Source organism: Oryctolagus cuniculus, chromosome 2 (assembly GCF_051225735.1).
Source record: "Oryctolagus cuniculus isolate XC-2025 breed Fujian yellow rabbit chromosome 2, ASM5122573v1, whole genome shotgun sequence".
Lineage (NCBI taxonomy): Eukaryota > Metazoa > Chordata > Mammalia > Lagomorpha > Leporidae > Oryctolagus > Oryctolagus cuniculus.
This window is the reverse complement of record NC_142868.1, coordinates 195,043,438-195,071,077: the sequence shown is the minus strand read 5'-3', so window position 1 is coordinate 195,071,077 and position 27,640 is coordinate 195,043,438. Positions and strand designations below refer to the sequence as shown.

The 27,640-nt window shown below is 53.5% G+C and overlaps 1 protein-coding gene across 1 annotated transcript; it reads left to right on the top strand.

The window, feature by feature from the left end:
• Positions 1-2,358: 2,358 nt before the first annotated feature.
• TRIB2 (tribbles pseudokinase 2) lies at positions 2,359-27,640 on the top strand. The gene is made up of 3 exons (XM_002710045.6): positions 2,359-3,406; positions 8,415-8,707; positions 25,219-27,640. Exons 1-3 carry the CDS (start codon positions 3,137-3,139, stop codon positions 25,685-25,687), a joined length of 1,032 nt encoding a protein of 343 aa, XP_002710091.1. The 5' UTR covers positions 2,359-3,136; the 3' UTR covers positions 25,688-27,640.

Genomic DNA, 27,640 nt, shown 5'->3' with positions numbered 1-27,640 from the left:
CAGGAAAAGTTGTTCCCTCCTCTGGGCTCCCTTGAGAGCCTGATATTCTACTTGCCACATCATACACAATGAAATTATTTGTTTCCCAGTCTTTCTCTGGGGCTAGACTCATAGCTCCTGGGTGGCAGACATCAAATCTTACTCCTATTTGGATCCTTAACACTCTGCACAGGGCTCGGCTTATACTAAGCCTTCATAGATTTCCTGGAACTGGAAACACAATTCCAAAGGAATCGTGTGAGGTGAGCAGGGTTTGTGCCATGCCCTCAAAGATGAAGAGTCAGGACCCAGAAAGGGAGGGAACAAAGGTATTTCTTGATTCAATCTCCATGTGAAATCAGGAGCCCAGCCAGGACTGCAAAACAGGGTGCAACCCTGAATTCTGGCAAAGCTCCTCTGGCAGCCCCTGACCAGAGACGGCCACACACCTTCTTCCCCACCCACCAGCAGAGGTGGCCTTGGAGCTGCTCTTGACACGGGCCCATGTCTTCGTGGGGGGACGCTGGACTGGAAGACCCCTTAGGCTGTCCTGATCTATCCGCCCAGGATCAGGGATGAAGTCATGGGCAGCATGGCAAGGCATGCCAAGCCACAGGGCCCACTTGTTTCCCTTCCTTCCCAGGAACCGCTGGGAGGCAGTTGCAGACTTAGGGTCCTGGCTCATGTGGGGCCGACTCCAGGGACTCCTCATCATTGGAGCAACTCCCTGGTCCCAGGTGGGCATCCCCATAAACGCCTCTTTTTTCACTCAAATTATCCCACTGTGGGCAGTAAGTTGTAGGTTCTTTACTAACCACGTACAAGACGGGAGGGCGCCCAGAATCATCTCAATGCCCCTTTACCAGCCCCTCCCAGTGTGCTCCGGGCTGGATGGCTTCTCATTACCAAGATCCATTTGGAAAAGGTTCTAGATTTCCAAGGCTCTGAGTGGGTTCAAGATTCTTTGCTCCCGCGTCCCAGCCAAGCGGACTGGAGTTAATAATTCGGCGGTGAAACGGCTGCCTTCACATCACCTTCAGCTTTGAGTGCATCCGTGGTCCATGTGCTAGGGGATAAGAGAGAAGCCCTGCGGCCTGCAGCTGGGCGCCCGCAGCGCTGGTGCCAAGGATTGTCACCCTGGGCCTTCTCGGCACGATGGGCAATGCCCTGAAAGCAGGGGGGAGTATAAAAGATTCAATGTGGTCTGCGTTAAATGTCTTCTTAAGAAAATTAAATACTCAGGCTGGGGAAGGGGAGGAGGTAGTGGCACCAAAGGAAAGCAAGCACACGATTTCTTTTTAAACGGGGAGAGGGATGCTGGAGATAGAATGAAACGAATTCGTGGAGCTCCAGGCAGTGGTACTGTTCCGGGCACCTTCTGGGAAAACAGAGGCGCTCCTCGCTCAGCGCATCCGAGCAGAGTGGGCCAGAGGCTCCGAGTCCGCCCGGCTTTCCGCGGGAAAGCGCCAGGAGGATGCAGGCGCTCGGTTCAAAGGCAGAGCCTTGGCGCGGTCCGAGCTGCGCCGGGCGAACCGGTGGGGAGGCGCGGCCCGCCTGCAGCGGGGCACGCAGCCGGCACGGGGCGCGCTGCCCGGACGGCGCTGGCCACGGCGCCCGGGGCCGGGGGGCGGATATAGCACTTTGTTTACCGCCCCGAGCCCCAGCGCCGGCGGCCCGGGCCGGGAGCCGCAGGGGCAGCAGCGGCGAGGCTGACGGATGGGCACCCGGCTCAATGAGGGGCGGGGGGAGCCGGCAGGGGCGGGGCGGGGCCGGGGCGAGTGTGTCGGTGACATTGAATGGGGAGACCGGGCGCGAGCGGGGCGCGCGCGCGCGCACAGGCAGCCGCGCTCGCGCCGAGATCCCCGGCCGCGTAAGTAACTATTAATACCGCCTGGCCGGGAGGTGCTGGCGTGCCGAGCGGGGGCTGGCCTCGGCGCCGTCGGCCATCCCCTTTCATCCTTAAATACACTGCCCTCGCCTACCGCTGCGGGGCCAGGGAAGAATTAAGGAAGAAGGCGGAAAAGCGTCAATTTTCTCCAAAACAAACCGCGCGGGGCGCTGAGGGTCCGGCGCAGGGGGAGACGGAGCGGTTGCCAGTTGTTCCGAGGCGAGCCGCGGCTCTCCGGCGGGAAGGCGACGCCGCCGCGGGTGGGCCGAGCCAGGGGGGCGCATCCTCTCCCGGTGCCCGCACGATCCCGGAAGCCCGCGCCGGGGAAACCGGAGCCCGCCGCTCCGTCCTGGCCCCTGCGCGCTCTCCCGGCTCGGCTCGCAGGAAGACCCGGAGCGCGGGCGCGCGGCTGCAGCATGCGCCTGTGCTGAGCTCGGCGCGGCGGGCCAGCCCGGGCGGTGTCGCGGAACCTGCGCCCGGCCCGCGCCGCGACTCTGCCCGGCTCTTGCCATTTTTTTTTTTTTTTTTTTTTTTTTTTTTTTTTGGCAGCGCTGCGGACCGCTCCAACTTACATGCTCCCTTGCTATTTTTCTTTTGTGTGTGTGTGTAATTTTTTGGAGCGCTCTGGCGATCTTGGAACAGCCTCAGACGCCATCTACAGTTGAAACGTAGGTAACTGCCCTCGCCGGCACCCCCCTCCCTTCCACGCCCCCCACCCTTTCCACCAAAAAAGGGGGTGCAGCGCGGATCCTGGCTGCCGTGCGTCGCGAGCCGGCAGACCCGTGCCGATTTCCTTTTGCTTTTTGTTTGGTTTGCAACGCGTGGAGCCTGCGCCGCCGCCGTGCGCTCCCGGAGGACTGCACGAACCACACACAGCCGGGCTCCTCCGCCCCGCGTGCGATTCCCAAGGCTGCCTGGGCACCGCTTCGGGAAACCCGGCTCTGCAGCCCCCGTCTGCGCGGCCCCGCGGCTCCTCCAGACCCGCGCCGGGGGAAAGAGCGAGCGAGCAACTCCAAGTGCGGCGATTCTGCGCGTCGCTGCCGGCTTCGGGGTAACAAAAGGACCCGGGCTGCCTGCGGAGCGAGTGCCCCCGGGAGCCGGGTTCGCAGGAGACCAGGTACCCGGCGGCGCCCATCCAGGGGCTCCTGACTCCTTCTCCACGCAGCCCCGCGCCTCGCTACCCGCCGAAACCCGGGGCACCGAGGCGCCTGCAGCCGCACTCGTGCCGCCAGCGGGTCTTTTTGTCTGTCGTGCGCGATCCCCACACTCATGAACATACACAGGTCTACCCCCATCACAATAGCGAGATATGGGAGATCGCGGAACAAAACCCAGGATTTCGAAGAGTTGTCGTCTATAAGGTCCGCCGAGCCCAGCCAGAGTTTCAGCCCGAACCTCGGCTCCCCGAGCCCGCCCGAGACTCCGAACTTGTCGCATTGCGTTTCTTGCATCGGGAAATACTTATTGTTGGAACCTCTGGAGGGAGACCACGTTTTCCGTGCGGTGCATCTGCACAGCGGAGAGGAGCTGGTGTGCAAGGTAAGGAGCCGGGGGTGTTGGTGTTTGGGTTAAAAAAAAAAATTCCCTGGGCCCTTGGACAGGGGCCGGCGCGGGTGGGGAGGTCGCCGAGCCCTGAGTCTGGGGGAGGGAGATCCACCGGGTCCCTGTCCGTGGCCTGGATCCGCGGGCTTGTTCCTTTATTTGCTGCTGTCGGACTAGTTGCGAAGTTTTTAGAAAGGTTCAGACAATGGGGCGGGCTGCCGCGGGGGCGTTTTGGGGAGAGCCCGCGGCGGGGAGGGCGCGGGACTGCGCGGGGGCCCCCGGACACGCGTGCTCCCGAGGCTCCCGGAGCTCCCTGGCGCCAGGCCGGGACCCGCTGCCCAGCGACTGGGGCGCGGGGGGCTGGGAGGTTCCCAGTGGCTCTCCCCTCTCGTTCCTGCGTGGATCTGGGAATCCCCCTCTAATTTTAAGACCCTAGTGACTCGGTCCCTCTCGCAGCCATTGTTCTTCGCAGCGTGCAGGTGTTAAACCTTTGTTCCGAAGGTGCCCTTTTTCGGAGACACACAAAGGTGTCCCCTCGGGCTGTGCCCAGGGGCCTGGCGCGGGGAGGCAGTTTACAAAGACCTTGTAGCCTTGATGGGAGATTGGGTGGAAATCAAAGCCGCGGGCGCACCTTCGGTGAAGAGCGGATTGTTGGGGTCCCTCTCTCCCGTCTGTTTCTTTTCTTGTCTAGACTTCCTTGCCTACACGTCCCACCATCAACACACACCTTGCCCCGTCAGCTTAGAGCTTAGCCCTTGGAGCCCCAGGGATTGGCAGGTAGAACCACCCCGGGGACAATTTAGCTGCCTTTTTGTTTTTGACCCTGCAGGATGCCTGGCTTGTGTGTGTCTGTGTCTTTGTGTGCACCCACCGGGCACCAGACAAGAGGCTGAAGAGGGGAAGTACAGTAGAGCGCATTGCTACCCAGAATTGGACATAGATCAAGAATCCATTGTCATTTAATTTTAGATTTGCTCTCTGTTGTTTTTCCTGGGGGGGAGAGTGGGGGTCGGGGGTGGGGAGCCAGGACTCCTGCTGTCTTTGAAACAGGCTCAGTGCACAGCTGTACTACAAATAATGCATCACACTCTTACCATGAGCCACAGACTGCTTTGTGAACTTGTCTTATTTCATACTGGACTGGAGTATTTCATTGCAAAAATTGGGTTTGGTGTAGCTCTCCGGTCGGTTTTGTGATTGTCCGACTCAGACCTTAGGGAGAAACCGGAGCCGCTTTAAATATTGCTTTTTGCTTGGACTGAGCCTGCGGTATTTTGCATCTTTTCTGAGTTATTGAGACCCACAGCAACTGTGCCCATTTGACCAAAATTTAGTAGGCAGTTCAGAGCTGGACTGGATTCTCAGAAGTCCTGCAAGGTTGCACAATAGGACAGTCATCCTTTGAAATGAATGAATTCCACAGAGCTGCTGCCTCCAATGAAATATGCACAATCACCCAGCAGTGAGTGTTTTCACTCCTTTTGCTCAACTTCAGTGCAGCATTTTAATATTTTTCAAAGGCTGAGGATGCTTTTAAGTAGAGAGACTCTGGAGCCAGATTCTGCGCGAGCATCTTGCTGCTACTTCTTTGTTTAAAATCGGAGATGACTCTGGCCTCTGCTCTCTTTTTCTCCCGTCAGACTCTTCAAGACATATTTCACTGCGGGCTGACCTTACAGGGTCAACTGCAGACCTGCTCTCTGGCCTGAAACTGTACTTAATCTGCTGCTTTAGTTATTGCAAAGATGGAATCAGCCCCTCACCAATTACAGTGCGACTGCGAGTGGATTTAAGTGCAGTATCATTGTTGTGCTTGACAGAGGTCATCCCTTTAAGATACAGCGGTTTCTGTATTCTGCCTTTTTACCAGAGGTGACGTGAGGGACTTCTTACACAAGCACAGTTGGATATAGCCTAGGAAGCTCCCAGTGAGTCTTCTAAGACTATTCTGTGAACTACCGGTACTGAGAGAGATGCCCTGAGCTCTTGGTTGACTTCAAGGCTCAGTGAAATGGACACATGAATCAAGTTCCTTTTGATGTCTTGGACTGTAGGGTTCCTGTTTCCTAGGGCTGTGCTGACCCAACGAAAAAAAAAAAGCTTTTACAAAAACAGATCAAAAGTCAAGATGCTATTTGTTACGAAGACTGCACAGGAAATTCTCCAGGACATCATTTGGAGGGAGTCAGATTCTGGGGTCCTTTAAATAAAATAGCCAAGCCTGTCTGTTGTCTCTGTGTGCCTGCTTTGCCTAGGCAAATGAGGGAAGGAGCTTCAGGAAGCCTGTGGCTGCATCCTGTTCATGAAAATGCTGGTAGTTGCTGTGCAGATTGACATCATTACCTTCTTGGCAGAATGGGCGCCCCCACCCTTGGTTTTTTTTTTTTTTTTTTTTTTTTTTTAACATTATTAACAATGGCCTCATCTGACTGCCTTAGTTAAACTGTCATGTTATATAACTGACGCTCCAAATTAAACGTTTTAAAGAAGCTGGCAACCAGGTGTCTGGCTTGATTTTGCGCTTGAAGGTGATGGTTTAAATACCAGTCCGAAACCCATAAATGCCTGGTACAGCTACCAATAAAAGTTTGTCACCTTCCCATCTGGGAAAACACATGCACTTGTTTTATTTTTCATACTCTGTCCACCATCTTGGAATCTGCTCTCTTGGACAGAAGGATATGGCTACGTCTGGAAGATGCCATGGACATGTTTGATTTTTCTGTTCTGTGTCCATTCAGGTTTTTTTTGGAGTGGAGCAAGGGAACATGCTAGAAGTCCTGAGGAAGAAAAAAAAAAAAGAAAATTACCCCCCCCCCTTTTTTTAAATGCTCCTGGAACCAGCAAGTGTTATAAATTATCTGGCTTCGATGGGTACCAGCGACAGCACCGCAGCCGGGTGCTCTGGCTACACCGCCCCGTTATATAAGGCGGCGTGTTTACATCAGCGTCTGCAAGCTCTCTCAGACTGCTGAGGCTTCCCCAGGTTTCTGCTGCCGGCAGTCCGGGTATTACTATTGACTCAGGCATTTCAGAGTCCTCCTAATTGAACAGGCCTCTGAGGTCACCGCTCTTAGGTCATCGTTTGACAGTATCAGGGTGTGATTTGTGGTCCCAGGAGATGTCGAAGCATTCATTCTTAAATTCTAGGTTATAGTGGCAGCAGCTGCGCGGCTTTCCTGAGATGCCTCATTATGGTTCATTCACAACGTGACTGTTAACTTTGCTTTCTCGGCCCGACTTAGCACCAGCCCTCTTGAGGTTCTCATTATCTGTTTGACTCACAGATTTTTTTTTTTTTTTTTTTTGACGCTTAGAGTACCTTAATTCATGAATAGCTAAATGGCGCCCCTGTCTCTCCGTGGGCTTCTGAGGACCCTGTGGATCCTGTTCAAATGAAAGCAGTGCTGTGCTTGCGTCTCAGAGTGGGGCATCCCCAGTGGTGAGGCGACAGAGCTGTTAACAGATGGTCCTGCGGGGTCAGGACCCAGAAAGGATAACAGTGTCCTAAATCGGCATCTGCATTTTGTGAAGGGGACCAAGGTCAGTGACCCAAAGGGCTTTATTCATCCTGTGCAGATGATGGGTGGCCCAGCCCAGATCACAGCCTCCAGGTTGGTGATTTCTGGGCCAGCGTTTTCCCCAGCACACTGGAAAATGATGATGAAGCAAATGGTGTGCTAACAAATGCACCAGCGATTTAGCTCGGTGGCTGTGAACTGCTAACATGAGGTGCATCCTTAGGGGGCTGCCGCCGTGCGGACTGTCCAGAGTCGGACGTGACACCTGCCCCTCCTCGCGCAGGCACACGGTGAATGGGTTCAACCCTGCCTGGTGCAGATGGGGACCACACCCCCAGCCCACTGGCTGCTCCTGATTCAGTGGACGGCTGGAGATGGATGAAAGTTTTTCTTTCTAACCTCAAAACCTCTCTGTAGTGCTTGTATCTGTCAGGTCTTTCAAAAGGTATTGCTGGTAGGTTTTCTGGCAACTCCACAATGAGGTGGCATTTTCACAGGCTCAGGTTGATTCATAAAAATTAGTGAATAACTGGTTCATTGAGTCAGATAACTGTGGAGGGAAGGGAAGGAGCCAGTGTGCTTTCCAATTAAGAAAGCTTTTGGGGGCAGGTGTGGACGCATTGGTTAAGTAACTAACTGCTTGGGGCGCTGGTAGCCTGTATCCTAGTGCCTGGTTCAAGTCCCAGCTACCTCACTTCCATTGCCCCTTGCTGCTAATGTGCAGCCGGGGAGGAGGCAGATGATGGCTCAAGTACTTGGGTCCCTGCCACCAACGTGAGAGACCCAGATTGAGGTTCAGGCTCCTGGGTCTGGCTTTCCGCAACCCTGCTGTTTTCAGTATTTCGGGAGTACAGCAGTGGATGGAAGACCATTCTCTTTGTGTCTGTCTGTTTCCCTTTCAAATAAAATGAAAGTAAATAAAAATAAGATGCAGTAAAACAAAGGTGGCCTGTGTCCTATCCCCAGCTCCGCCACTGGGGGCTTGAGTTTCGGCTGACTCTCTGAGCCCAGTTTCCATATCTGTAAAATAAATGTATTGAATTCAGATAACCATTATGCAGAGTCTAGCTGTTTCATCTGTTAATTGCTGATATATGACACAGTTTCTGTCTTTTTAAGGTAAATGAGATACTGCCAGAGCTACATAGAGGCAGTCGCTTTCTCCCAGGTTTTACCTTAGCTCTTCCACAAACAGGGGTGATTTGGGACTCCTGGTTTACCTTCCTCATCTCAGGCAGGTGCCCCCACACTGTGAGGCCAGGGCCAAGGGTCCATTTCTCACAGGAGGACCTGGAGGCCCGGAGAAGTCAGGTGGCCCGTTCAGTCCCACGCAGCTGCCAGGAGGCAGGGCTGCTGTGGCCTGGGTCCAAGTTTCACACACTCTGTCATCTCCAAAGCCCATGCGGGCGGGAGGCGTCGGCATTCTGTGATGTGGCGGTGCAGGCAGTGCCCTGATTCTGGTCTCCTGGTTCGTCCTGCCCTAGGTCTTTGAGATCAGCTGCTACCAGGAGTCCCTGGCCCCGTGCTTTTGCCTGTCTGCCCACAGCAACATCAATCAAATCACCGAAATTATCCTGGGCGAGACCAAAGCCTATGTGTTCTTTGAGCGAAGCTATGGGGACATGCACTCCTTCGTCCGCACCTGCAAGAAGCTGAGGGAGGAGGAGGCGGCCAGACTGTTCTACCAGATCGCCTCGGCCGTGGCGCACTGTCACGACGGAGGGCTGGTGCTGCGCGACCTCAAGCTGCGGAAGTTCATCTTTAAGGATGAAGAGAGGTAAGGCTGCTCCCCTCCCAGTCCCAGGACCCTGGCCGGCTGTTTCCCCGGGCTGCCTTGAAAGGCTGCAATGAACAGCCCTGCTGCCTGTTGTCCAGGCCAGCAGAACAAAGCTCCGGAGGACAAAGAGATGCAAATATTGCCATTCTTGAGTGCCCTTGGAAAACAAACAGCCTACTCTGAAGGCGGCATCAGACATTTAAGGGGGATGTTCTGTGGTCCCCTGAATATGTTTGCAGAGGTCTGAAGGAGCCTGCAAGCCTGTGTGACATTTTCAGCGTCAACAAAGGCGGGATTTTGAAAATTCTGCACTCAGAACAGGCAGTGCCTGGAGTCAGTAGGTTGTAATTGATTCATTCACTCACTCAATGGCTGTTTCCTAAGTGTGTGTGAGTTATGAATCACAGGTCTCCTTCCTATGGGTGACAATGAATGAGACAGCCAGGGAACCGACCTGCAAAGGCAGTGTGACAGACCCTAACCGGACGCATGCCCTGTGTCATGTGACAGCCAGGGAGGTCAGGGGTCAGGGGATGTTGGTCCTAACTGGGGCTTGGAGAGGGGTCAGGACTTGAAAGAGGACTGGGTTTCAGGTGAGGGAACTCCCAAAGCCAGTGCAGGGCACTCTGAAGGTCACGGTTATTTCAGGAGACAGCTGCACAGGATGCCGGGCATCTGGGTTCTGTTTAGTTGTGCCGCTTGCTCATTACACCCTCCCTAGCAGACCCTGCCTGCTCTCCTAGCCGACTCTGATGGTGGAACCTCCTTGGAGCACCTGTTTCTTTTTCAGGATGTGCATCTAGGAACAGCTTTCTTGGCATTGCTCACTGTATGTCAAGACTTGCCCGCTGGGCTCTGCCTGTGCATCGTGGTCATGGGATGTTTATAACTGCCCCGAACATCCTCGGGCCCTCCTGGAAAATAAGCCAGGGAAGTGGAGGCGCCACGATCCACAGCAGTTGTGGGTCCCAGCTCGGGTCTTCTGTTTACAAGGCCAGGGCGCCTCCTTCTTGCGCTCAGCAGTGAGTGCAAATGTTCCTCCAGGACCTTCTGTGCGCCTGCTGCATCCCAGCCTGCTGCTGTCCAGTTTCTTTGTCCGGTGGCCTGTTAGGTGTTCAAGCCTGAGATGTAGGAGCCTTCAAATGAGCGAGATCTAGCAGTGTGTGCCTGGCTTTTCTCATTTCCGTGGTTTGAATGAATAAGGAGGTTAGTGTGTGGGAAGCGTTTTGGGATAAGCAGGGGACTGGGGCCTGTTGTGACTTCATCCAAAGGGAGTAATTTCATGGGCACTTGTAATCCTGCTGAGTTTGCAAAGTGCAGAGGGTTTTTGGGCTTCTGCACCTGCAGAGGTTGGTTATTAGTCCTTATTTTCACTCACAAAGGGGAATTAGAGTCACGGGGACAGCTGCTATCCTGGCTTTTGACTGGGAAGGCTCTGACCTTTGTTAATAAACCAGAGAATGGGGAGCCGTCCCGAGAGCCAGTGTGTGTATGTGTTGGGGGCTGCTGGGGGGAGGGGGCTGTGCTCACCTTTTCTTTTCTGGGCTCAGACGCTTCTGACTTTGAAGCTGCACACCCAGAGCCTTACCTGCTTTTGGGTCTAGTACCCTATGTTACCTCGGACTGTTCCCTTTCTGCCCCCAGCCCAGGCTCAAGTTCCTCATCCTTCCATTGTCCTGGGACTTGCTCTCACTGGAAGTGGACCACGTCTCAGCCCCGATGCTGACTGCGTCCCTCTTTGTCCCTCTGTGTTCCCCACAGCGACCAGACATCTGAGGTTGTAGGTTACCTCGCAGAGGCTGGATAGGTGAGCTTAGCACTGTGTGTCCTTGACAAGGACCGTGAAGTGCAATGTGGTGAAGCCTCTAAGTCATGGACAAGCAAGAGCAGCGGCGAGGCCAGGTTCTCTGGGAAGCCAGCCAAGCTCTCAAGAAATGCATTGTCCACCAGAGGGCAAAAGCTAGAAGATGCCCTCTCTCAGGGGCTCTGCGTGTCTGAGTGTTCATGCCTCAGTGAGTGGCAGGAGTGGCGGCTCACGGCTGTCACCCCCGCAGTCGCTGCGTGTTTGTGCAGTGAGTCCGGGGGGACATCCCAGGGCGTGGAACGCTGGAGCAGGAGTGGACTGGGGAAGCTTGGGAGGGCCAGCCGTCTGGTTCTGTGCCCAGAGGCAGAGCTGCAGGGACCAGAGCGCTTGCCCCTCGTGCACAGCCGGCTTAGAGCGAACGAGGGGTCGCGGCCAGCCTCCAGGTCACTGCCAGGCTCTCCCTCCAGACCTAGCAGTGTCCCCACCGGAGCAGGTGTGTAGGATGCCGAGGATGTTTCTGCAGAGTTTCTGTTTCCACGGTGTTCCAGGTCCCAGGGGAAAAATGCCCACATGCAGCAAGCTTCCAGGCCAAGCACTGGGAATGACCCTCAGTGTGGAGTGACGCTGGTTTTAAAATGCCCCTTTCCAGCGAGAACGAGGAAGGAGGGTGTGGTGTGGCTGTGAAACTGGAACAGTTCATGGAGCAGACCTGTCCCATCAAAGCCTTTCCAATGGTAAAGAGCATCCTCCCCCTAAAAGGGGGCTGTAAGCCACTGCGAGGGGGTCGGGTAGCGCCTGTTGCCCACTAGCAGCATGGCCCTGTGGGGACCATCGGGGAGAACAGGACCTTCCCCATCTGATTGGTGAGGTTGCAGGGTCTGTGCAGAGGGTAAGTGACCTTGTCCAGCATCACACAGCCAGCCTGGAAAGTCTCTCATTTCACGCTCATGCCTTTTCTCTGGCCCTCGCCATGCTGAGGTCCCGGTGGACTTGCCAGCATGCCAGGTGTCCCTGGCTGGGCAGCCTGGGGAAGGTCACTTTGGTTTGCAAGGCTGTTCTGAGTATCCTCGTCAGTAGCTGTTAGGGACTTCTGTTTCCCACCTGTCTGCTTTTCATGGAAGGGGAGAATCTCCAATAGCCCCTCTTCCTCCTCTTCTTGTTTTGCTTTCTCCCTCTTGATTCCAGAATGGGAAACTTCTGGTTCTGTCTCTTGGTGCTTTTCTCGAGTTTTGTGGCAGTCACTTTGAGGTGGCCCAAGCGGTGGCCAACAACAGAGCGAGTCGCAGGCATTTCCTGCAGGCACAGTGTGAATGCAGGAGTCAGGGGCCTGGGCCCTTGCAGGCTGTGTCCCTGTGTGCTCTGGCCTTCGCTCTGAATTGTAGCACCTGCAGTAGAGCTGGGCCCCTGCTTCCTTCTCTCCTGACGACATCAGAAGTGCCAGGAAACATTAAATCTGAAGGAACTTTGCAGAGTTCCATTGAGGAGTCTGGGTCTGTTTCCTAACTCTATGCAATGGCCCTGCTGGAGGGTCAGGTGGAGCAAGCATGGGCAAAAGCCTTGCAGGGGCCACTTGTTAAGCCTTGGGACACCAGATATTTCTTCTGCACTTCAGTGTTCTCTCAAGGATGTGCTGCTTGTTCTCTGATGATCCCGAAAGTGACCGGAGGTGAAGGGTCACACAGTGAAGTGGGCTGAGCCACTCCTGGCACAGAAGGAGACCTGCCTGTGGGCTGACTCCTTTTGCCAAGGCGTTAGATTGTGGAGTCTCTGTACTGCACATGCGAGGCCATACATGGAAACCCAGAACTGGCAGCTCTGCAGGTCTTCTTCGTGGATGACACCCAGCCTTCGGTTCAGCCTGCAGTGTGCCTTTTGCTGATCCGTTGAAGTGGCAGCAACTCCCTTTGATCTGGGTTCTAGACTCGCCCTGGCTCCACCACCACTGTGATCTTGGATAAGTCATTGAATGCTTGTGAGCTGAGGTTTTGCCACAGCACAAGTTGTCCTGGCCTTGCAGCAGGGTGGTTGTGAGGATGCTGTGACTCACGGGGCAGGGCAGGCGCTCACTAAGTGATGGCTGTGCCTAGACTCATTGATAAAACTGTACCATGAAGGGCAAGCCATACCCTGGCCTCGGCGAGTTCGTGAGGCATGAAGCCACTGTCGTTGGCAGCCTCTGCTGTGAAGAGTGGTGCCCTTGTGATGTTGGGGTTCAGATTAGGCCACATCCTCCTCTGTCTTTTTCTTGTTTAATTATAACCACTAAGTCAGTGCTAAGAAAATGGCCCACCAGTCAAGTGCATCTGTGTTTTGGAGTCTGAGGCTCAAAAGGCCAGCATGGGGAGATGGCCCCAGGCTCGTAGAGGGAGGACTGCAGCCCCTGTGGCAGCTTCTCCTCCCTGCTTCTCTTTCCCATCCCCAGATGTTTGTGCAGGGCAGAGCCTCAGGTTTCTGGTTTCACACTGATGACAGCGACAAGCCTGGGAACCCCCAGGCGTTGAGTGGCATTTTTGAGGACGTTCATCACTAATGCTGAATGAAGTCAAACTGCAAGCATGCCTGGCATCCTCATTTCTATGAGATGCCTGTGCCGTGGTCTGTAGTTCAGGCTCTGGAGCCCAGAGAAAGCAGAAAATGTGCCCAAATTCCCAAAGAGACCTTGCAGCCTCTCTGTTGCAGCTGTGGTATTGGGCTCCTCTGCTTGGTCAGCTGGTTCTTCAAGGCCACTGTTTATGCCTCAAGGGGAGGCCTGACTGGCACTTCCTGGTCGAGTCGGAGTCGCTGCCTGGATTCCCATCCCTACCCTTGCACATATTAGGAAACCTGACCTTGACCTATTGCCTAACCTCAAATTGCCTCATCCATAAAACTGAAATAACAGGAAGACTTTCCTTGTGGAATTAGATGGATGAACACAAGTGAGCCCAGCACTTGTCACAGAATCACCCATCAGCAAGCGGTCGTTCCTGCTGTCAGTCCCCTCTGTACTTAGTGTCTCTGCTAAGTCAGGGATGGAGACGAATGGCCCTCAAAGCTGGTGCACCTGTGGGCTGCCTAAAATGATTGGGTGGGCCTTGTTTCCACAGCACTCCCTGCTTCATTTCGTCCAAGGGACTTTTCTTCTTGGGAGCAGGGTTCTTGCCACCTCCCACACTCACCCCTGTCTCAGTGCAGAATTGACCTCTCCCTGCGCAGCTGTACCCCACGTGAACGGAGCAACCTGTCTCTTTACATGTGTCTTCTGTGGCTGGAAGATCTTTATCTCTGAACACAGCAGGTTTCTTTTCCTCCGCTTTATGGAAGCTGACCGGCCCTGGCTTTTACAGGATGGAAGCTGGGACCGTTTTCAGGAACTCAGCAGCTCTGGGGTTTGCCTTGCAGTGTCACCTGTACAGGTGCTCAGACCTGCACGTTCCTGCAGGGGGAGGGGCCTTTCTCCTCCCCTGCCCCTAAACTGCAGCGCCATGGACACCAGCACGCCCTGCTTTTGCTAATAGCCATGTGTATCTTTTCAGGGTGTAGGCTCTTTGTGTTTTGGGAAAACTCTGTACCTGGCATTTCCTTATTCATGTTGATCACCTTTATGGCTTGAGTCAATGCCCACCCTCAGGGCAGGCTGGCTTCCCCAATCTGTCTCCCTTGGATGGCCAATGATCCCTGCCCCTGTGGCACCCTCGCTCTCTGACACACACCCCTGTGCTAGTCTGATGGTGCATGTGTGCATCTCCAGGCTGTCCTGTTCCCCTGCTAGAGAGGTGGCATCTGGCCTGGACACAGAGGCATGCTCATGTTCACTGCTGCTGGATGTTACTGACATTGCTGATGGCTGAACGAGTGAAAACCTCTCTCCTGGGGTAGGAGCAGTGCAGACTGGATTCTCATGACAAGGCTAGTGAGGGAAGGGTAAGTAGGGATCATTAGGAAGTCAGTTGTTGGCCGGTGCCACGGCTCAATAGGCTAATCCTCTGTCTAGCGGTGCCGGCACACCGGGTTCTAGTCCTGGTCGGGGTGCCGGATTCTGTCCCGGTTGCCCCTCTTCCAAGCCAGCTCTCTGCTATGGCCTGGGAGTGCAGTGGAGGATGGCCCAAGTGCTTGGGCCCTGCACCCCATGGGAGACCAGGATAAGTACCTGGCTCCTGCCTTCGGATCAGCGCGGTGCGCCGGCCATTGGAGGGTGAACCAACGGCAAAAAGAAAGACCTTTCTCTGTCTCTCTCACTGTCCACTCTGCCTGTCAAAAACAAAACCAAAACAAAACAAAACAAAAACCACAAACAAACAAAAAAAGGAAGTCAGTTGTTGCCTGGAATGGGGATCCCAGAAAACTTAAGGATCCCCCATGGAGACACCTTTTCAGAGAACTGTTCTTGACGTTTCAAACTAAGTGAGAAATTATCATTTGCATTTTGACTTAATGATTTCCACAAAAGGGGCATTCATTGAGGATGCTGTTTTCAAAAGCAGTGTTGGACTGTAATTTTTTTCCTTTTTTTCTTTATTTATTTGACAGGTAGAGTTATAGACAGTGAGAGAGAGAGAGAGAGAGAGAGAGAGAGGGAGAGAAAGGTCTTCCTTCTGTTGGTTCACTCCCCAGATGGCCACTACGGCCAGTGCTGTGCCTATCCAAAGTCAGGAGCCAGGTGCTTCTTCCTGGTCTCCCATGCAGGGGCAGGAGCCCAAGCACCCGGGCCATCCTCCACTGCCCTCCCAGGCCACAGCAGAGAGCTGGACTGGTAGAGGAGCAACCGGTACTAGAACCTGGTGCCCATATGGGATTCTGGCGCCGCAGGCGGAGGATTAACCAAGTGAGCCACGGCTTTGGCCCAATTTTTTTTTTTTTTTAAATGAAGCATTTTCTAATCACAGAAAGGGGAGAGCTGTGGGTTCTAATGCTTTAAAGTGGATGAAGTAGTAGATATTCCTCAGCAGGATTTCTAGCTGGGCTGTTAACTACTCATTTTTAATAGACAAGCTGACTGGGGCCAGTACTGTGCCACAGCCAGGCAAGCTGCTGCCTGCAGTCCCAGTCTTGGAGTGTCAGTTTGGGTCTGCGGCCATTTGTAGAGTGAAGCAGTGCAAGGAATATCTGTCTCTCCTCCACTCCCACTCTCTCTGCCAGTGCAACTTTCAAATAGATTTTTTTTTTCTTTGCTAAATAAATAGATTAGCTGATGGGCTAGTCTGTGGGCCCTGGGCAAACTCAGCAGCGGGCATGTGGTAAGATTTTTGATCTTCCACTTAGCACTCCGGTCTTGGCTCACCTTCTCTGAAATCTGTTAGAAGCAGCGTGACAGACCCAGCAAAGCGCCTCATGCTCCGAGGTACTTAGAGCCATAGCCACCGTTCCTGCTAAGCAACAACCCGGAGATTCAGTCATTCAGTCAGTAAACTGTAGTGACAATAGTGAGCAGTGTTGTAGGTGCCGGGCATACTGCAGTGCCAAGTGACGCAGAAACCCCTCCTGTTGGACTTACATTTCAATGGGATAGTATCTAGGGCCCACCACACATCAGGCACTGTTCCAAATAATGTGCTGTTGTGAACTAATTGAATTCTAATTAGCCACCCTATTTAAAGTAACCAATTTAAGCCCAGTGAGTAAGGTACTCGTTACCACCATTTACAGATGAGGACATTAAGGCCTGGAGTCTTAGAGCTAATCAATGGCAGACCTGGGGTTTACTCCGAGCAAGTCTGGCTCCAGAGCTAAGCTCACAAACAGTAGGTTGGCTCCAGGAAGTAGACACTGGGTAAAATCCTACCTATTTGTCTAATGCTTGGAAGATTTCCCTCATGCAGTTAGGAGCAGGTGCACCTTGGAAGGACCCGACCAGCCACCAGCCAAGTGAAACTCTATTTTCAGGTTCCTTGAGCAGCTATATCAGTATCAACCAGGCTACCAGTTAACCAGCCCCGCAGCCATCCTGATATGTCCTGTGGGGTCAGTTTTATAGGGTGGGTTTGTTTCCCACAAGTAACTAAGAAGGAGGCGATTTGTTTCTCTGTTCTCCAAGCCCAGCAGGACACTTAGTGATGTAAGTACTTAGTTTATGCATGACTGTGGATGAAACGGATGTGAGAACAGCCCTTCATATGCTAGAGCAGTGGTGGGGCACATCCCGCCCCTGGGCTCTGTAATGCCTGTAAATCATTTGGTCCGGCCCTGCCAAGGCAACTGCAGACGGGACTCAAAATTCAATAAACCTATGGCAGGCTAATTTTTAAGTTGATAATTTCGTGGGGCTCACAGATGATGTCATAAATATCCACATGGCCCTTGGCAGAAAAACAGTTCCCACTCCTGCTCCAGAGGCATAAATATCAAAGCAGAAGAAAATCCCCCAGCTCTGTTGAAGATGGGAGGCCATGGAGGGGGTTGTTTTCAATGGCCTTCCTCAGCACTCTTGGGAGTTTCTCTATTTCGTGGAGCAAAGCCCAATCTATTTGAAATTTCTCTGGACTCTAGACATTGCACTTCTAAGTAGAATCATGTCCAGGTACCCTGAACTCCAGATAGAAGACGAGAGCTGGCAAGATCTGAGTTGCAGTATTTGCAAGTGTTTATGATGCACCTGCTATGTCCCACTTGCAGTGCTGGCCCTTGGTGCTACAAGAATCAGTACGAGGGAATCCTTGTCTGTTGGGAGAGACAGGAGGGTAGGCACTTAACGCTTCTGGCAGTGGAGTGGGGTGCAGAGTTTCTCACATCAGGGAGGCCATGGGGAAGGGCTTGGGATATGTGAGCAAAGCCACACAGCATGGAGGAGCCGTGTGCTGTGGTTGGTGGTGATGCCAGGGGAAAGTAGCCACAGGAAAACAAACAGCCGGAACCTTGGTTGAGTGCCCTGATTTTGAACTTGACCTGAAGCACGAGAGGAGCCCCTGGGGAGATTGTTTTAGACATCAGGGACAGGATGAGGTATGTGATCTAGAAGTGAACGTGGTGGACTGAGAACAGTGAGACTAGCAGCCAGGCCCTGATTCAGGGTGGCGTTGGGAAGGAGGGGCTGGATGGTGAGTGATGCATTGAAACCCAACTCTGTTACCTTCTCAGACGAAGCAGTCAATCTAGAGCAGAAGGTGGCACACCCACCGCAGAACCCAGCCTCCCCGCCTGCCTTGCTGTGTTCCCTGTGGCCTCAGCCATCTGTGAGGGAGCCCCTGGGGTTTCAGGCTCCCAGCCAGGTGGAGCATCCCTGACTGGCCTGGGGAGCTGATGGACAGATGCGCAGTGCACCCCCGAGCCCTGCTTGCATCCCCAACTGGGTCTGTGCTGGAGCCTTCTGGGCCCTTTTGGCCAGCCCTGAGCTTTTCTGAGAGAACAGAGTGATCCAGGAGAAGCGTGGGAGTGCAGGGGCGTGAGTGGTGAATGGAGTTTCGATGAGGGAATTCCCTGTCTGTTCCCATGGCGACGGGACCTGTTGCCTTCTTGAAGCCCTATGTGGCCTGCAGGCTGCACTTGTCTTGGGGAGTGGGAAGGCACTGCAGGTGCAGATGCCCCTGGTCCTGCATGCCAAGGTGAGACAGGGGCCAGCATGCACCTGCATGGAGGGACACAGGGTTTCGCACTTGCTGGACTATGTTTCGAAAGTCTCTTCATCTTCCTAGGCTGTGGGGGTCTCCTGTGTCAGACCTCCTGGATTGTGTGGGTTGTAAGGTAGTGAAAGGGTGACTTCACCTTGTAGAACTACCCAACGCCTTCCCTGTCATCTATCATCTCTGTGGACTCCCCTCCTTCCACCCTGGAATGTCCTCCTTCAGATCCACCTGCTGGCTTCCCTGCTGATCCCTGAGCAGTTTGTGGTAGGAGTTAGGCCCATTGACTGAATCCACAGGCACTCTTGTAGAGTGGCTCTCACTGGAGACTGTTGGAAATATCTGCACACCCAGGGATCAAATGTGAGTTTATTTAGTGTAGTCTAGTGGCCTGCGGAGGCCCAGTGGGGGCTGCTGGGTCAGCAGGCTACTGGTTGTGGTCCTGAGTGCCCTGGCAGTCACCCGATGGGACCTTTACCTGCACAATGCCACTGGCCATCAGGAAGTTTTTTCAGTAGCAGGCAGAGCAAGCCCAGGCCTGGCTGTCGCTGACCTTTCTCCCTTGACCCCTAGCCTGCCTGGATTCTCCACTATCTCCAAGTTCCGGGACTTCTCTGGATTGCACTGACCTCAGGCCACCGGATTTCCTGTCCGTACCACGCCCTCTTTGGCTCAACTCCCAGCTCAACCCCACCTTGGCCCACCCTGTCCTCCTCTCTTCCTGCCAAGAGCTCAGGGTGATGCTTTAAACATTGAAATGCAAAGCAGGATTTATTTGTGGAGGCAAATTTCCCTGTTTTGGGTACAGCGCTAAACTTAGAGGTGAGAAATTTGGGTTTGCCTCCCAGCTGCGCCTCTCACTTGCTGGGTGGCCTTGGGAAAATCACATCTTTCTGCACCTAGTGAGTGGACTGACCCAAATACCTCTTTCTAGCTCATGAGTTAGGGCAGTTAGGTAAGGTATGCGAAGTTTTTGTGCTTGGCCGGTGCTAAACAAAACCTGGTGCCATATTTGTTGCCATCAACAATGGTCTCCCTTAAAATATTTCTCTTCCTTTGACACTAAGTGAAAGTGTGACTTTGGCGCCAGGATGTATTTTAGAGAGGGTGCAGACCTGGGTGCAGGTCTCAGCTTTTCAGTTACCCTGTGTATGGTCTGGGATATTTTATTCTGAGTGCCTCAGTTTCCCTGTTTGTTAGAAGGAGGGCATGTATCATAATCCTAGTCTTTCACTTGTAGGACAAGCGGATTTGTAGGCTTTAAAACCTCCACGTGTGGCAGAGACTTACTGTACATTGCCGTTGCTGTCACTGTAGTAGTGACAGGAGGATGTCGGATAGGAAGTGTTGAAGTCAGTGCAGCCTCACAATTAAAGGAAACATTAAAATCTGGAATTTTGAAGCCAGAAGAACCTGTTTTCTGGCCCTGTGGCTATTTGTTCTTTCATGGAAAGGGAACTGAGTGCTCCCACTGCTAGCTGGACTCGGCTGTGGGCGCTCGCGAGCCTGTGCTGAGGGTGGGTGCAGGGATGGGTGCTCTCAGGGCCGACCTTGGCTGCTCCACAGATGCAAGGAGAGGAGCAGCGGCCTGGTGATCCTGGCTTCCTCACCTGGCACTGGGATCCGCTGACACAAGGTCTGGCTGGGCAGGGCTGTCATTGAGTACCCAGGCTGCCCACGTGAAAGCCTTGTTCATTCAAAGCAGGCTGTTCCCTTCCTGTGCCAGGGACAGATTGCAGAAGGCACACAGGGGGACAGCGTCCCTGGCCAAGTGAGTGTTCCCGGCTCCTGCCTTGCGGGGGGACGGCTCGTCCCGAGAAGCTGCGGGAGACAGATGCTGGCGCTCACAGCTTTGCAGGCACAACCCTCTGCTGACCCCTTTGTCACGCTGGGGAATCTTCATTCTCTGTCGTCATCTCAACTTCCACCCCCAGGGGCACAAAGCACAGCCTGATTCCCTCAGGACTGAATCAGGTGAGGGGGCTGAGCTGGGCGCAGAGTTGGGACGAACATCCCAGGCAAGGTGAGGCCCACGTGCAAAGCTCCCAGGAAAGGATGTGGGCAGAATCCATGTGCCTGGGGCCAGCTCCACTGCCTTCCCTGGTAGGTCCTGCAGTTGAGGGCAGGGGTCCCTTCTCTCAGTTGCAAGGTCAAGGTGGCAGCCACCAGCACGTGTAGCTCTGCCCCGTGCCAGGCTCCCCAGGCTCTACTGCACTGCCTTCTTTGACTTCATCCTCACGGAGCCCGAGAAGATGTGTGCTGCTTGTCCTGCGCTTGTCCCCAGTGCCTAGTAGCAGGAGCTTCAGCAGAGTAAATGCCGCATGAATGATCAGTGTCTCTTCGGTGCCTGGGTGCTGGGTAGGCATTTGAATTACCAGGACCGCAGATGTGCCTGTTGCGTTTTATGGAAACTGACTGCTTTGCCTGGCAGCTTCCTCATCCCCAGATGTCAGGGAGCATCGGAAGTTGCAAGGCTGCACATTCGTCTCTGCTTCCATTTCTGGCTGGGCCAGTGCCCCCCAGGCAGGCCCTGCTTCAGAGGTGGGGGTGCTGGGGGTGGTGGGGCAGCCCTGGTGTCCAGAGGAGGGAGGCAAGGCCTTGAGCCTTTAGCAGCTCCCTGCATGTGCACAGTGAGTGCGTGGGCACTAGAGCTAGGACTCCACTCCACCCGTCTGGCTTCCCCGTTGTGGTGGACGTCTGCGAAGACTCCATCCAGGGTGATTACCTCGACCCTTGCCCATGAACGATGAGGACAAGTTCAGGGTGGTCCCAGGAGGAGGCCAGGTCAGCAGGTGCCTGTGAGGGCTGCATTTCCTCCCTGTGATTTCTCCAGACTTCTCTTCCCCTTCTCCCTGAGGAAGGGGTTTCAGACACTCGCAGTGGCGCCTCTCCGTGGTCCTCAGTGCACCGTGCTGCGTGCTTTGATGGAGGTTTGTGGACAGGGTGAGTGGGTCAGCTGCTTGGACATGTGAGGCTGGGCTGAGAAGAGGAAGCGCCCAGCTCTGATTAGCCTTGAGGTTGCTGTGCCTTGCTGGGCGTTAGGCTCAGCATCCATCCAAAGGATTCCTATTCCTGCCTTGCAAGTTTAGCTCATAAACTTTAGAGAGAATATGTGAAGGTACTTCCAAATGTTCAGTGAAAAATAGAATCAGTTTATTTGCATGCCAAAAAAAAAAACTTGTAGTCTGTGCATAGTTTTGATATAATACACATTTTCCTTGAGCATTCTGAAGACAGCCCATATGTGTCCATAGCTGTGTTAGTTACGTGGATAGCACTGGACATGTGGGACTCAGGCCAGAACTTGAACAAAGGTCTCTCTGGACTTTAAGACGCTGCTCTGCTGTGTGAACTGACCCGGTTCCTATCCTGGCTCCCGTGCGTCGCAGCCCAAGCCAAGCAACACAGACCCCAACTCACCCCAGCCTAAGAAGGGAAGGGGATGGAGTGCCCCACGTCTGCTTAAGGGTAGCCGAACTTGGGCAGCTTGTTCTCTGGTTCTCAGATCCATTAAGTTCCTGCACAGCCTCTGCCCTCCTCTTAAAGTGGGAGAGCAGCAGGGAGAACTCGCACTGGGGGCAATGGTTGGGCTGGGCGGGTGCCTTCACTATTGTCCGAGGTCCTAATCTGTGATGGCAGGACGTCCCGGAGAGGGTCAGGATGCTGTGAATGGGGGAGTGGCCACTCTCCGTCTGGACGTGGGAGGGGTGGAGTTCAGAGTCAGTGTGTTCAGTTGTGACTGCAAGGGTCGGAAGGAAAAAGGCATCAGACGTGGCGTAACATGGCGTCCTCGAGGTGCGGGGTCTGGCCCCCAGGAGGGCTGCACCAGGAGCAGACCCTGAAATCGTGTCTCCTTCTCACCCCGACCCTGACAGAGCTCAAGTAGTCTGATTTACAGAGCTCATCCTCCGTGGCTCTCTCTGCTGATCTTCAAGGACTCTTGCCAGGTAGGCAGCACAGGGGGCCCTGCGCCTGTCCAGGGGTGCGCACTGAAGCTGTGCCTCTCGTGCTGGATTGAGCGTTTGCTCCTTGCTAGGTGCTCTTCGCCAGGTGCTGGAGGTGCGGCAGCCAGCTCAGGTGTTTCTGTTGGTATACGGGGTGATTTCAGCCACGTGCCCCTGAGCTCCTGCAGGTGAGCTTGAAGTGATCACCCCAAAGAGCCCCCACCCAACAATACACAGACACAGATGCCAAGCAGTGCTGATGTGATTGGTGACTTGGGAGGCGGGTCTCTGCTTTATGTAGGATAGACAAGCAGGGGCTCTTGAATCTATTTATTCCAGCAGAGACCTCTGGGCAGTGAGTTACATGCAGGGCTTGGGGAAGAGCTGCCAGGCAGGGGACAGCATTGGCTTTTGCCTGCAAGAGGACTGCGGGCAGACAGTGTGTTTGAGGAACCACAGGGAGGCTGGCATGGAGAGTGTGAGTGAGGCCGTTGAAGCCGTTCAGAGGCCGGGGGGTGGGGGGAGGGGGTGTCACCTGCAGCCATAGCAAAGAAGTTGGCTTCCCCAGGGAGGGGAAGAGATATCAGACCCCAAGCTGAACCCCGGGATTGCAGGGCCCGTGTTCGCTCCACTGGTAGCACGGATGGTGAGTGAGCATCACCATCATCCCACCGCTGTAGCTGTTCCCCTACCCTCTCTGCTGCTGGGATGGAGAAGCTGGGGGTGAGGCGTCTGGCTTGCTCCTGGCACAAGGCCAGGGCGTGGGAAGCCAAGGGTGGTGGAGCAAGCTGCTGAGACCCCCTTGAGGCTGTTGTTGGAGGCCACCTCCCACCCCGTTCCCTGCCCTTGGGTTTCATCCAGTGACCTCCGCTGGATCTTGGGGCATCTGTTGAGGCCAGTGGATCAGCTGCACCTGCCACCTTCGATTTGGAAAAACAAAAGGGATTTGGTTCTAATCAGCTCAATGCCAGATTAGCACATCTATTCCTATTTTTGTGGGGCATTCGCCGTAGAGGCAGGAGAAGAACATACACACTATGCATTCTAACAGAGTGTGGAGAGCGAATCAGAAGCAAACGGCATGTCACTGTATCGTGTGCAGTGCAGAATGCTAAACCTGGCAGAGACTCGATGACTGTCTCGTCCAGATGGCTGCAGGAACATGTGAACGTATTTCATGCCAGTGAACTGTAAACTTAGGAAAGGTTGCAATCGTAAAATTCATGTGAAGTGTACTTTGCCATATTTTAACAAACAAAAGGTGACTGCATTGTCCAGTGCTGCTCTGCAAGAACGAGAAACAGAGAGGTCGAGTAACTTGGCCACAGCCACACAGCAGGTGGGAGATGGAGACTGGCTGCAGTCCACCCTCCTAGCACCTCTTCCCATGGCCACAAACGTTGTTGCATGTCAGTGGAAACGGGCCCAGGGAAGGAGTCACTCCTTGACCGTGGTGGCTCCTGTAAGCCAAGTCAGAGATCTATGAATCAACACCCGATTCCGGCACACCTCTCCTTTGGGGAAAGCACCCAGCAGCTCTCCTGTGGTTAATGTATATCTCACCTCCCTTCTCTGACTCTGTCTGGCCACTGCCATCATCCAGAAAGACAGAGACCTGCAGGCAGAGTGAGGAAGAGAACCAAGGGACAGCCCTGAGTCCCAGGCTCCGACTGAGAACTGGGGACCCACAGTGATTCTGCACGCACTTTCCCACTCCCTGCACCTTTGTGCTCCCCGACACTCTGGGACCAATGGGGTAGGTGCGCAGACGGGCATGTCTGAGATGAAGGAAACGAGCGACGTGAATGATCCGGCATTCTAGGCGCCACATCCCAGCTGCGTCTCCTCGCGTCCCTCATCACCCTTGCAGAAGCCTTCAGCAGAGTTCCTGGGGCCCGAGGACCAAGGGGCATCTGCAGGGGCAGTGCTGTGCCGGCGGAGCAGGAAGATTTTAGGCGTCTCTGCTCAGGAAAAAGGGGGCTTCTCGGGGCACCTGGCTCAGGGGAGAAGGCTGGGCTAGGAGTTGGGCTGCGGGAAGAGGGCCAGATTGCAGTTACTTTCAAGTTCGGCTTCAAGTGCAGACTTGAACAAGTCACTGGGCATCCTGGCCTTCAAGCTCCATCACAGTTAACTGTAAGAGGGCAACTCCGTTCCGAGAGTGTTTTCCTGTTCATGTACTTTATTCTACCCCCCAGGGGTGACACCAAGCCTTTCTGTGCGGCTGAGTCTCAGGTTCCAGGGACTCAGAGTCCAATCCAGGACTTCTCCAGTGCACTCTGGAGAGCCCTGCATCTCTGCTGGTGATCATGGCCCTCCTAAGTAATGCTTAAAGGGTAGGAGACTAGGACAAGGGAAATAGTGTGGGAAGAATCTTGGACTCATGCTCCTATTCTCTCTCTCTCTCTCTCTCTCTCTCTCTCTCTCTTTCTGTCACACACACACACACACACACGTGAGAAATCAGAATCACAGGTGTGTGACACAGGGAGAACTTGCAGGTAGCCTAAATTGGGACAAGGACCAGGACCCGGGAGGCTGATAGGCAGGACAGGAGACAGTTTCAGCAGGAAATCAGGGAAGCACAATGCACTTGATATCCGAGGGCTGACCGTGGAAGGACTCGGTGATGGGAGCCCAGTCCTTTTGAACGTTCCTTGCTTCTGTCTGTGTCCTAAAGACAGGCAGCTTGTGTAGCAGAAAGAGCAGCAAGGTTGACTCAGGAAGATGTGGGGTCAAGTCTTCTCCATTTCCCGTCTCAGAGCCTTTGCTGGGTTATCAAACCTTCTGCGCCTCAGTATTCTAATCTTTACAAGGGGAGGGTAAGGTTCTTCACGTGTGCAGTGAAGTAATGACGTGCGTGGTCTCTGCAGACTGAGCTGAATCTCATGAGGCAGGAGGTTGCCAGAGTTTTGTTCCAATCCCAGGAAGCCTGTTGTTATGCAGATGTGACTTAGAGTCCCAAAGCAGGGGCCCTAATCGTGTTCCTGATGGCTTGGGTGTGCTTAGTTGCTGAAGGTCTGAGTTGCTTCCTGAAAAGACTGTGTCAGGTGTGTTCACCTGTGCATTCCCTGGCAACCGGATCAGTTCAGTACTCAGTGCTGGTCTCGTCAGGTGAACGGAAGGGTGAGTATGGATGGAGAATCCACGGAGGGGCTGTGTGAGGATGCGGGCTGACCATGTCACCATGCGTGCATAGCCGCTCACATCCTGGTCCTCCCTTTCTTGCAGGACTCGGGTGAAGCTGGAAAGCCTAGAAGATGCCTACATCCTGCGGGGAGGTGACGACTCGCTGTCCGACAAACATGGCTGCCCGGCCTACGTCAGCCCCGAGATCTTGAACACCAGTGGCAGCTACTCGGGCAAGGCTGCTGATGTGTGGAGCCTGGGCGTGATGCTGTACACCATGTTGGTGGGCCGCTACCCCTTCCATGACATTGAACCCAGTTCCCTCTTCAGCAAGATCCGGCGTGGCCAGTTCAACATTCCAGAGACTCTGTCGCCCAAGGCCAAGTGCCTCATCCGTAGCATCCTGCGACGGGAGCCCTCGGAGCGGCTGACCTCGCAGGAGATTCTGGACCATCCTTGGTTTTCTACAGATTTTAATGTCTCAAATTCAGGATATGGTGCTAAGGAGGTGTCTGACCAGCTGGTGCCGGATGTCAACATGGAAGAGAACTTGGACCCTTTCTTTAACTGAGCTCGTGCCCCGCCCCACAGAGACTTAGCAGGTACCAGGAGCAGAGAGAGAGAAAGAGAGAGAGAGAGGGTAGCAGAAGGTTCTTCGAGGGAACACGTTTCAATCACCTGGCTGGGTGGCAAGAAAGACGCTCACACTCACAAGTTTCTTGGTTCAGAGAAGGAAACCCTTCCAGGAGCTGAGTGCACATGTAGCGTGGGGGCCAGAGACGCGGGAGGGGAGGTTGGGTCAGATGGCTGGGAGCTCCCCCAGAGTTTCTCTTCCCTCACCATAGCCTGAGAGATCACCCCTTGGCCAGATGGGCTACTTCCGCCAACTCCGCTTCTCATTCTGTTCAAAAATAGTTGCTGATATGATAGATTCAAAACTCTGCCTCAAACACACATCTTGGCATCGCACTGTTAGCATTTAACTTCTTCTTATGATTCAGGGAAGGAACCATTGGCGGAGGAATTTATTTTTTCTTTTTTAAACAAGCCAGCCACCTATTTGATAATTCATGGGAGTCACTTAGAAACACAATTCGGTGCACACAGACGGACGTGAATCCTGGGTGCTAAACTCAAAGAAAACAAAAGTCCAGTTTGTGTCTCTTAATCGCTCTCTTCAACTCATTTCTTCTAAAGAAACTACGTGATATATCCTTGTTAGCCAATGGCTCGGGAATGCTTTGCTCCCTGGAGGGGGAGGAATCTGTCCTCTAAGGAGCTCCCCCTGCCTCCTGGCCACTGGTCTGTGGCAGGATGCATTACTGCTGTCAGAGTTAAAGGGGAACCAGAAATCTGACTTCTTGTGCATTTTTTTCCTTGTGCGTGATGAGGGTTTGCATCACAAGCATTCCTCTTGGCCGAGAGGGTAGCCACGTGGCCAGAGAGTGGGACACTCACGGAGCCTCATCCTTTGGCCACGCTCAGATCTCAGCTGGACGTTTTGTCTTTGTTTTCTTGGAAACCAGTGAAGCAGAGCCGGTTGTCCCACGCATATAAAATACAGGGCAGCTATTTAGTTTTCCGTATGGAGAATGATCTTTTTAGCTTGGAAGGCCCTCTGGTTTGGACACAAACCCTCAGTAGAGAAGAACGGGAGGAATAATGGCGGAAAGCTAGGATGATATAAATACAAACAGCTCTCTATCCCAATACGCACCTTTGTATTTTCAAGAACTCTTCTATTTATTAAAGGAAAATGTCACATTGTGATGTATTAAGCCAGTACTTCAATTACGGGTTGACTTGGGATGACATGTTACATGCTGTAGTTAACATTTATGACTTTTAATTTTTCTCTTGTTTGAATATTTCTGTCCCTGAAATAACCTTTCATTTGGCTTTTCTAGGTAGCTTTGATTTCCAGTGGCAAAATGTTTTTTTTTTTTTATTATGGCTTTTCTATTGCTGTATGATACAGAACTCTTTTGGCATAAATATTTGTGTTTCCAGTACCTCAGTTGTTTGGATTTTACTGCCTGTAGATGTTTTGTGAAGCAGTCATGTTTTGGGGTAGGTAACCCGTGGACTCTAGTGTGTAAATGTTACTTGAATCTGTGCTTCATGATAGTCCGTGGCATGTGTGTGCAGACTCTTGGATGCTTTTGCCTGCTCAGCAGGAGCCCTGCCCTTCGCATTCCCAGGAGGGCGGCTTCACCATTCATAATCAGGAGACAAGGCGGCCATGGATTTGCCCTTGATTCTATTTTGATACTGGAAGATATAAAGGAGAGAGGGTTGGTTTCTTTCTTTCTTTCTTTTTTTTTTTTTTTTACTCTGAAGATGGTGCTGTGTCAAGAAGGACCTTTTCTCTTCCTTCTCCCCTATTTTTTAAGTCCCTTGTAGGAGAAAAGATGGGTGACATGCATGGTGGGGATCTGTGGCCTCTGGTGCTTTGTCCTGTATTTGGTTTAATGTTTTTGTCCTAATCTCTTCAATCAATAAAATTGTGCGTATTTAACTAAAA

Bases quoted from the DNA above. Each gene is read 5' to 3' on its own strand.
- TRIB2 (XM_002710045.6), top strand. From the start codon at position 3,137: ATGAACATACACAGGTCTACCCCCATCACAATAGCGAGATATGGGAGA. The intron at 3,407-8,414 runs GTAAGGAGCCGG...GTCCTGCCCTAG, and splicing joins GAGAGGAGCTGGTGTGCAAG to GTCTTTGAGATCAGCTGCTA. The intron at 8,708-25,218 runs GTAAGGCTGCTC...CCTTTCTTGCAG, and splicing joins ATCTTTAAGGATGAAGAGAG to GACTCGGGTGAAGCTGGAAA.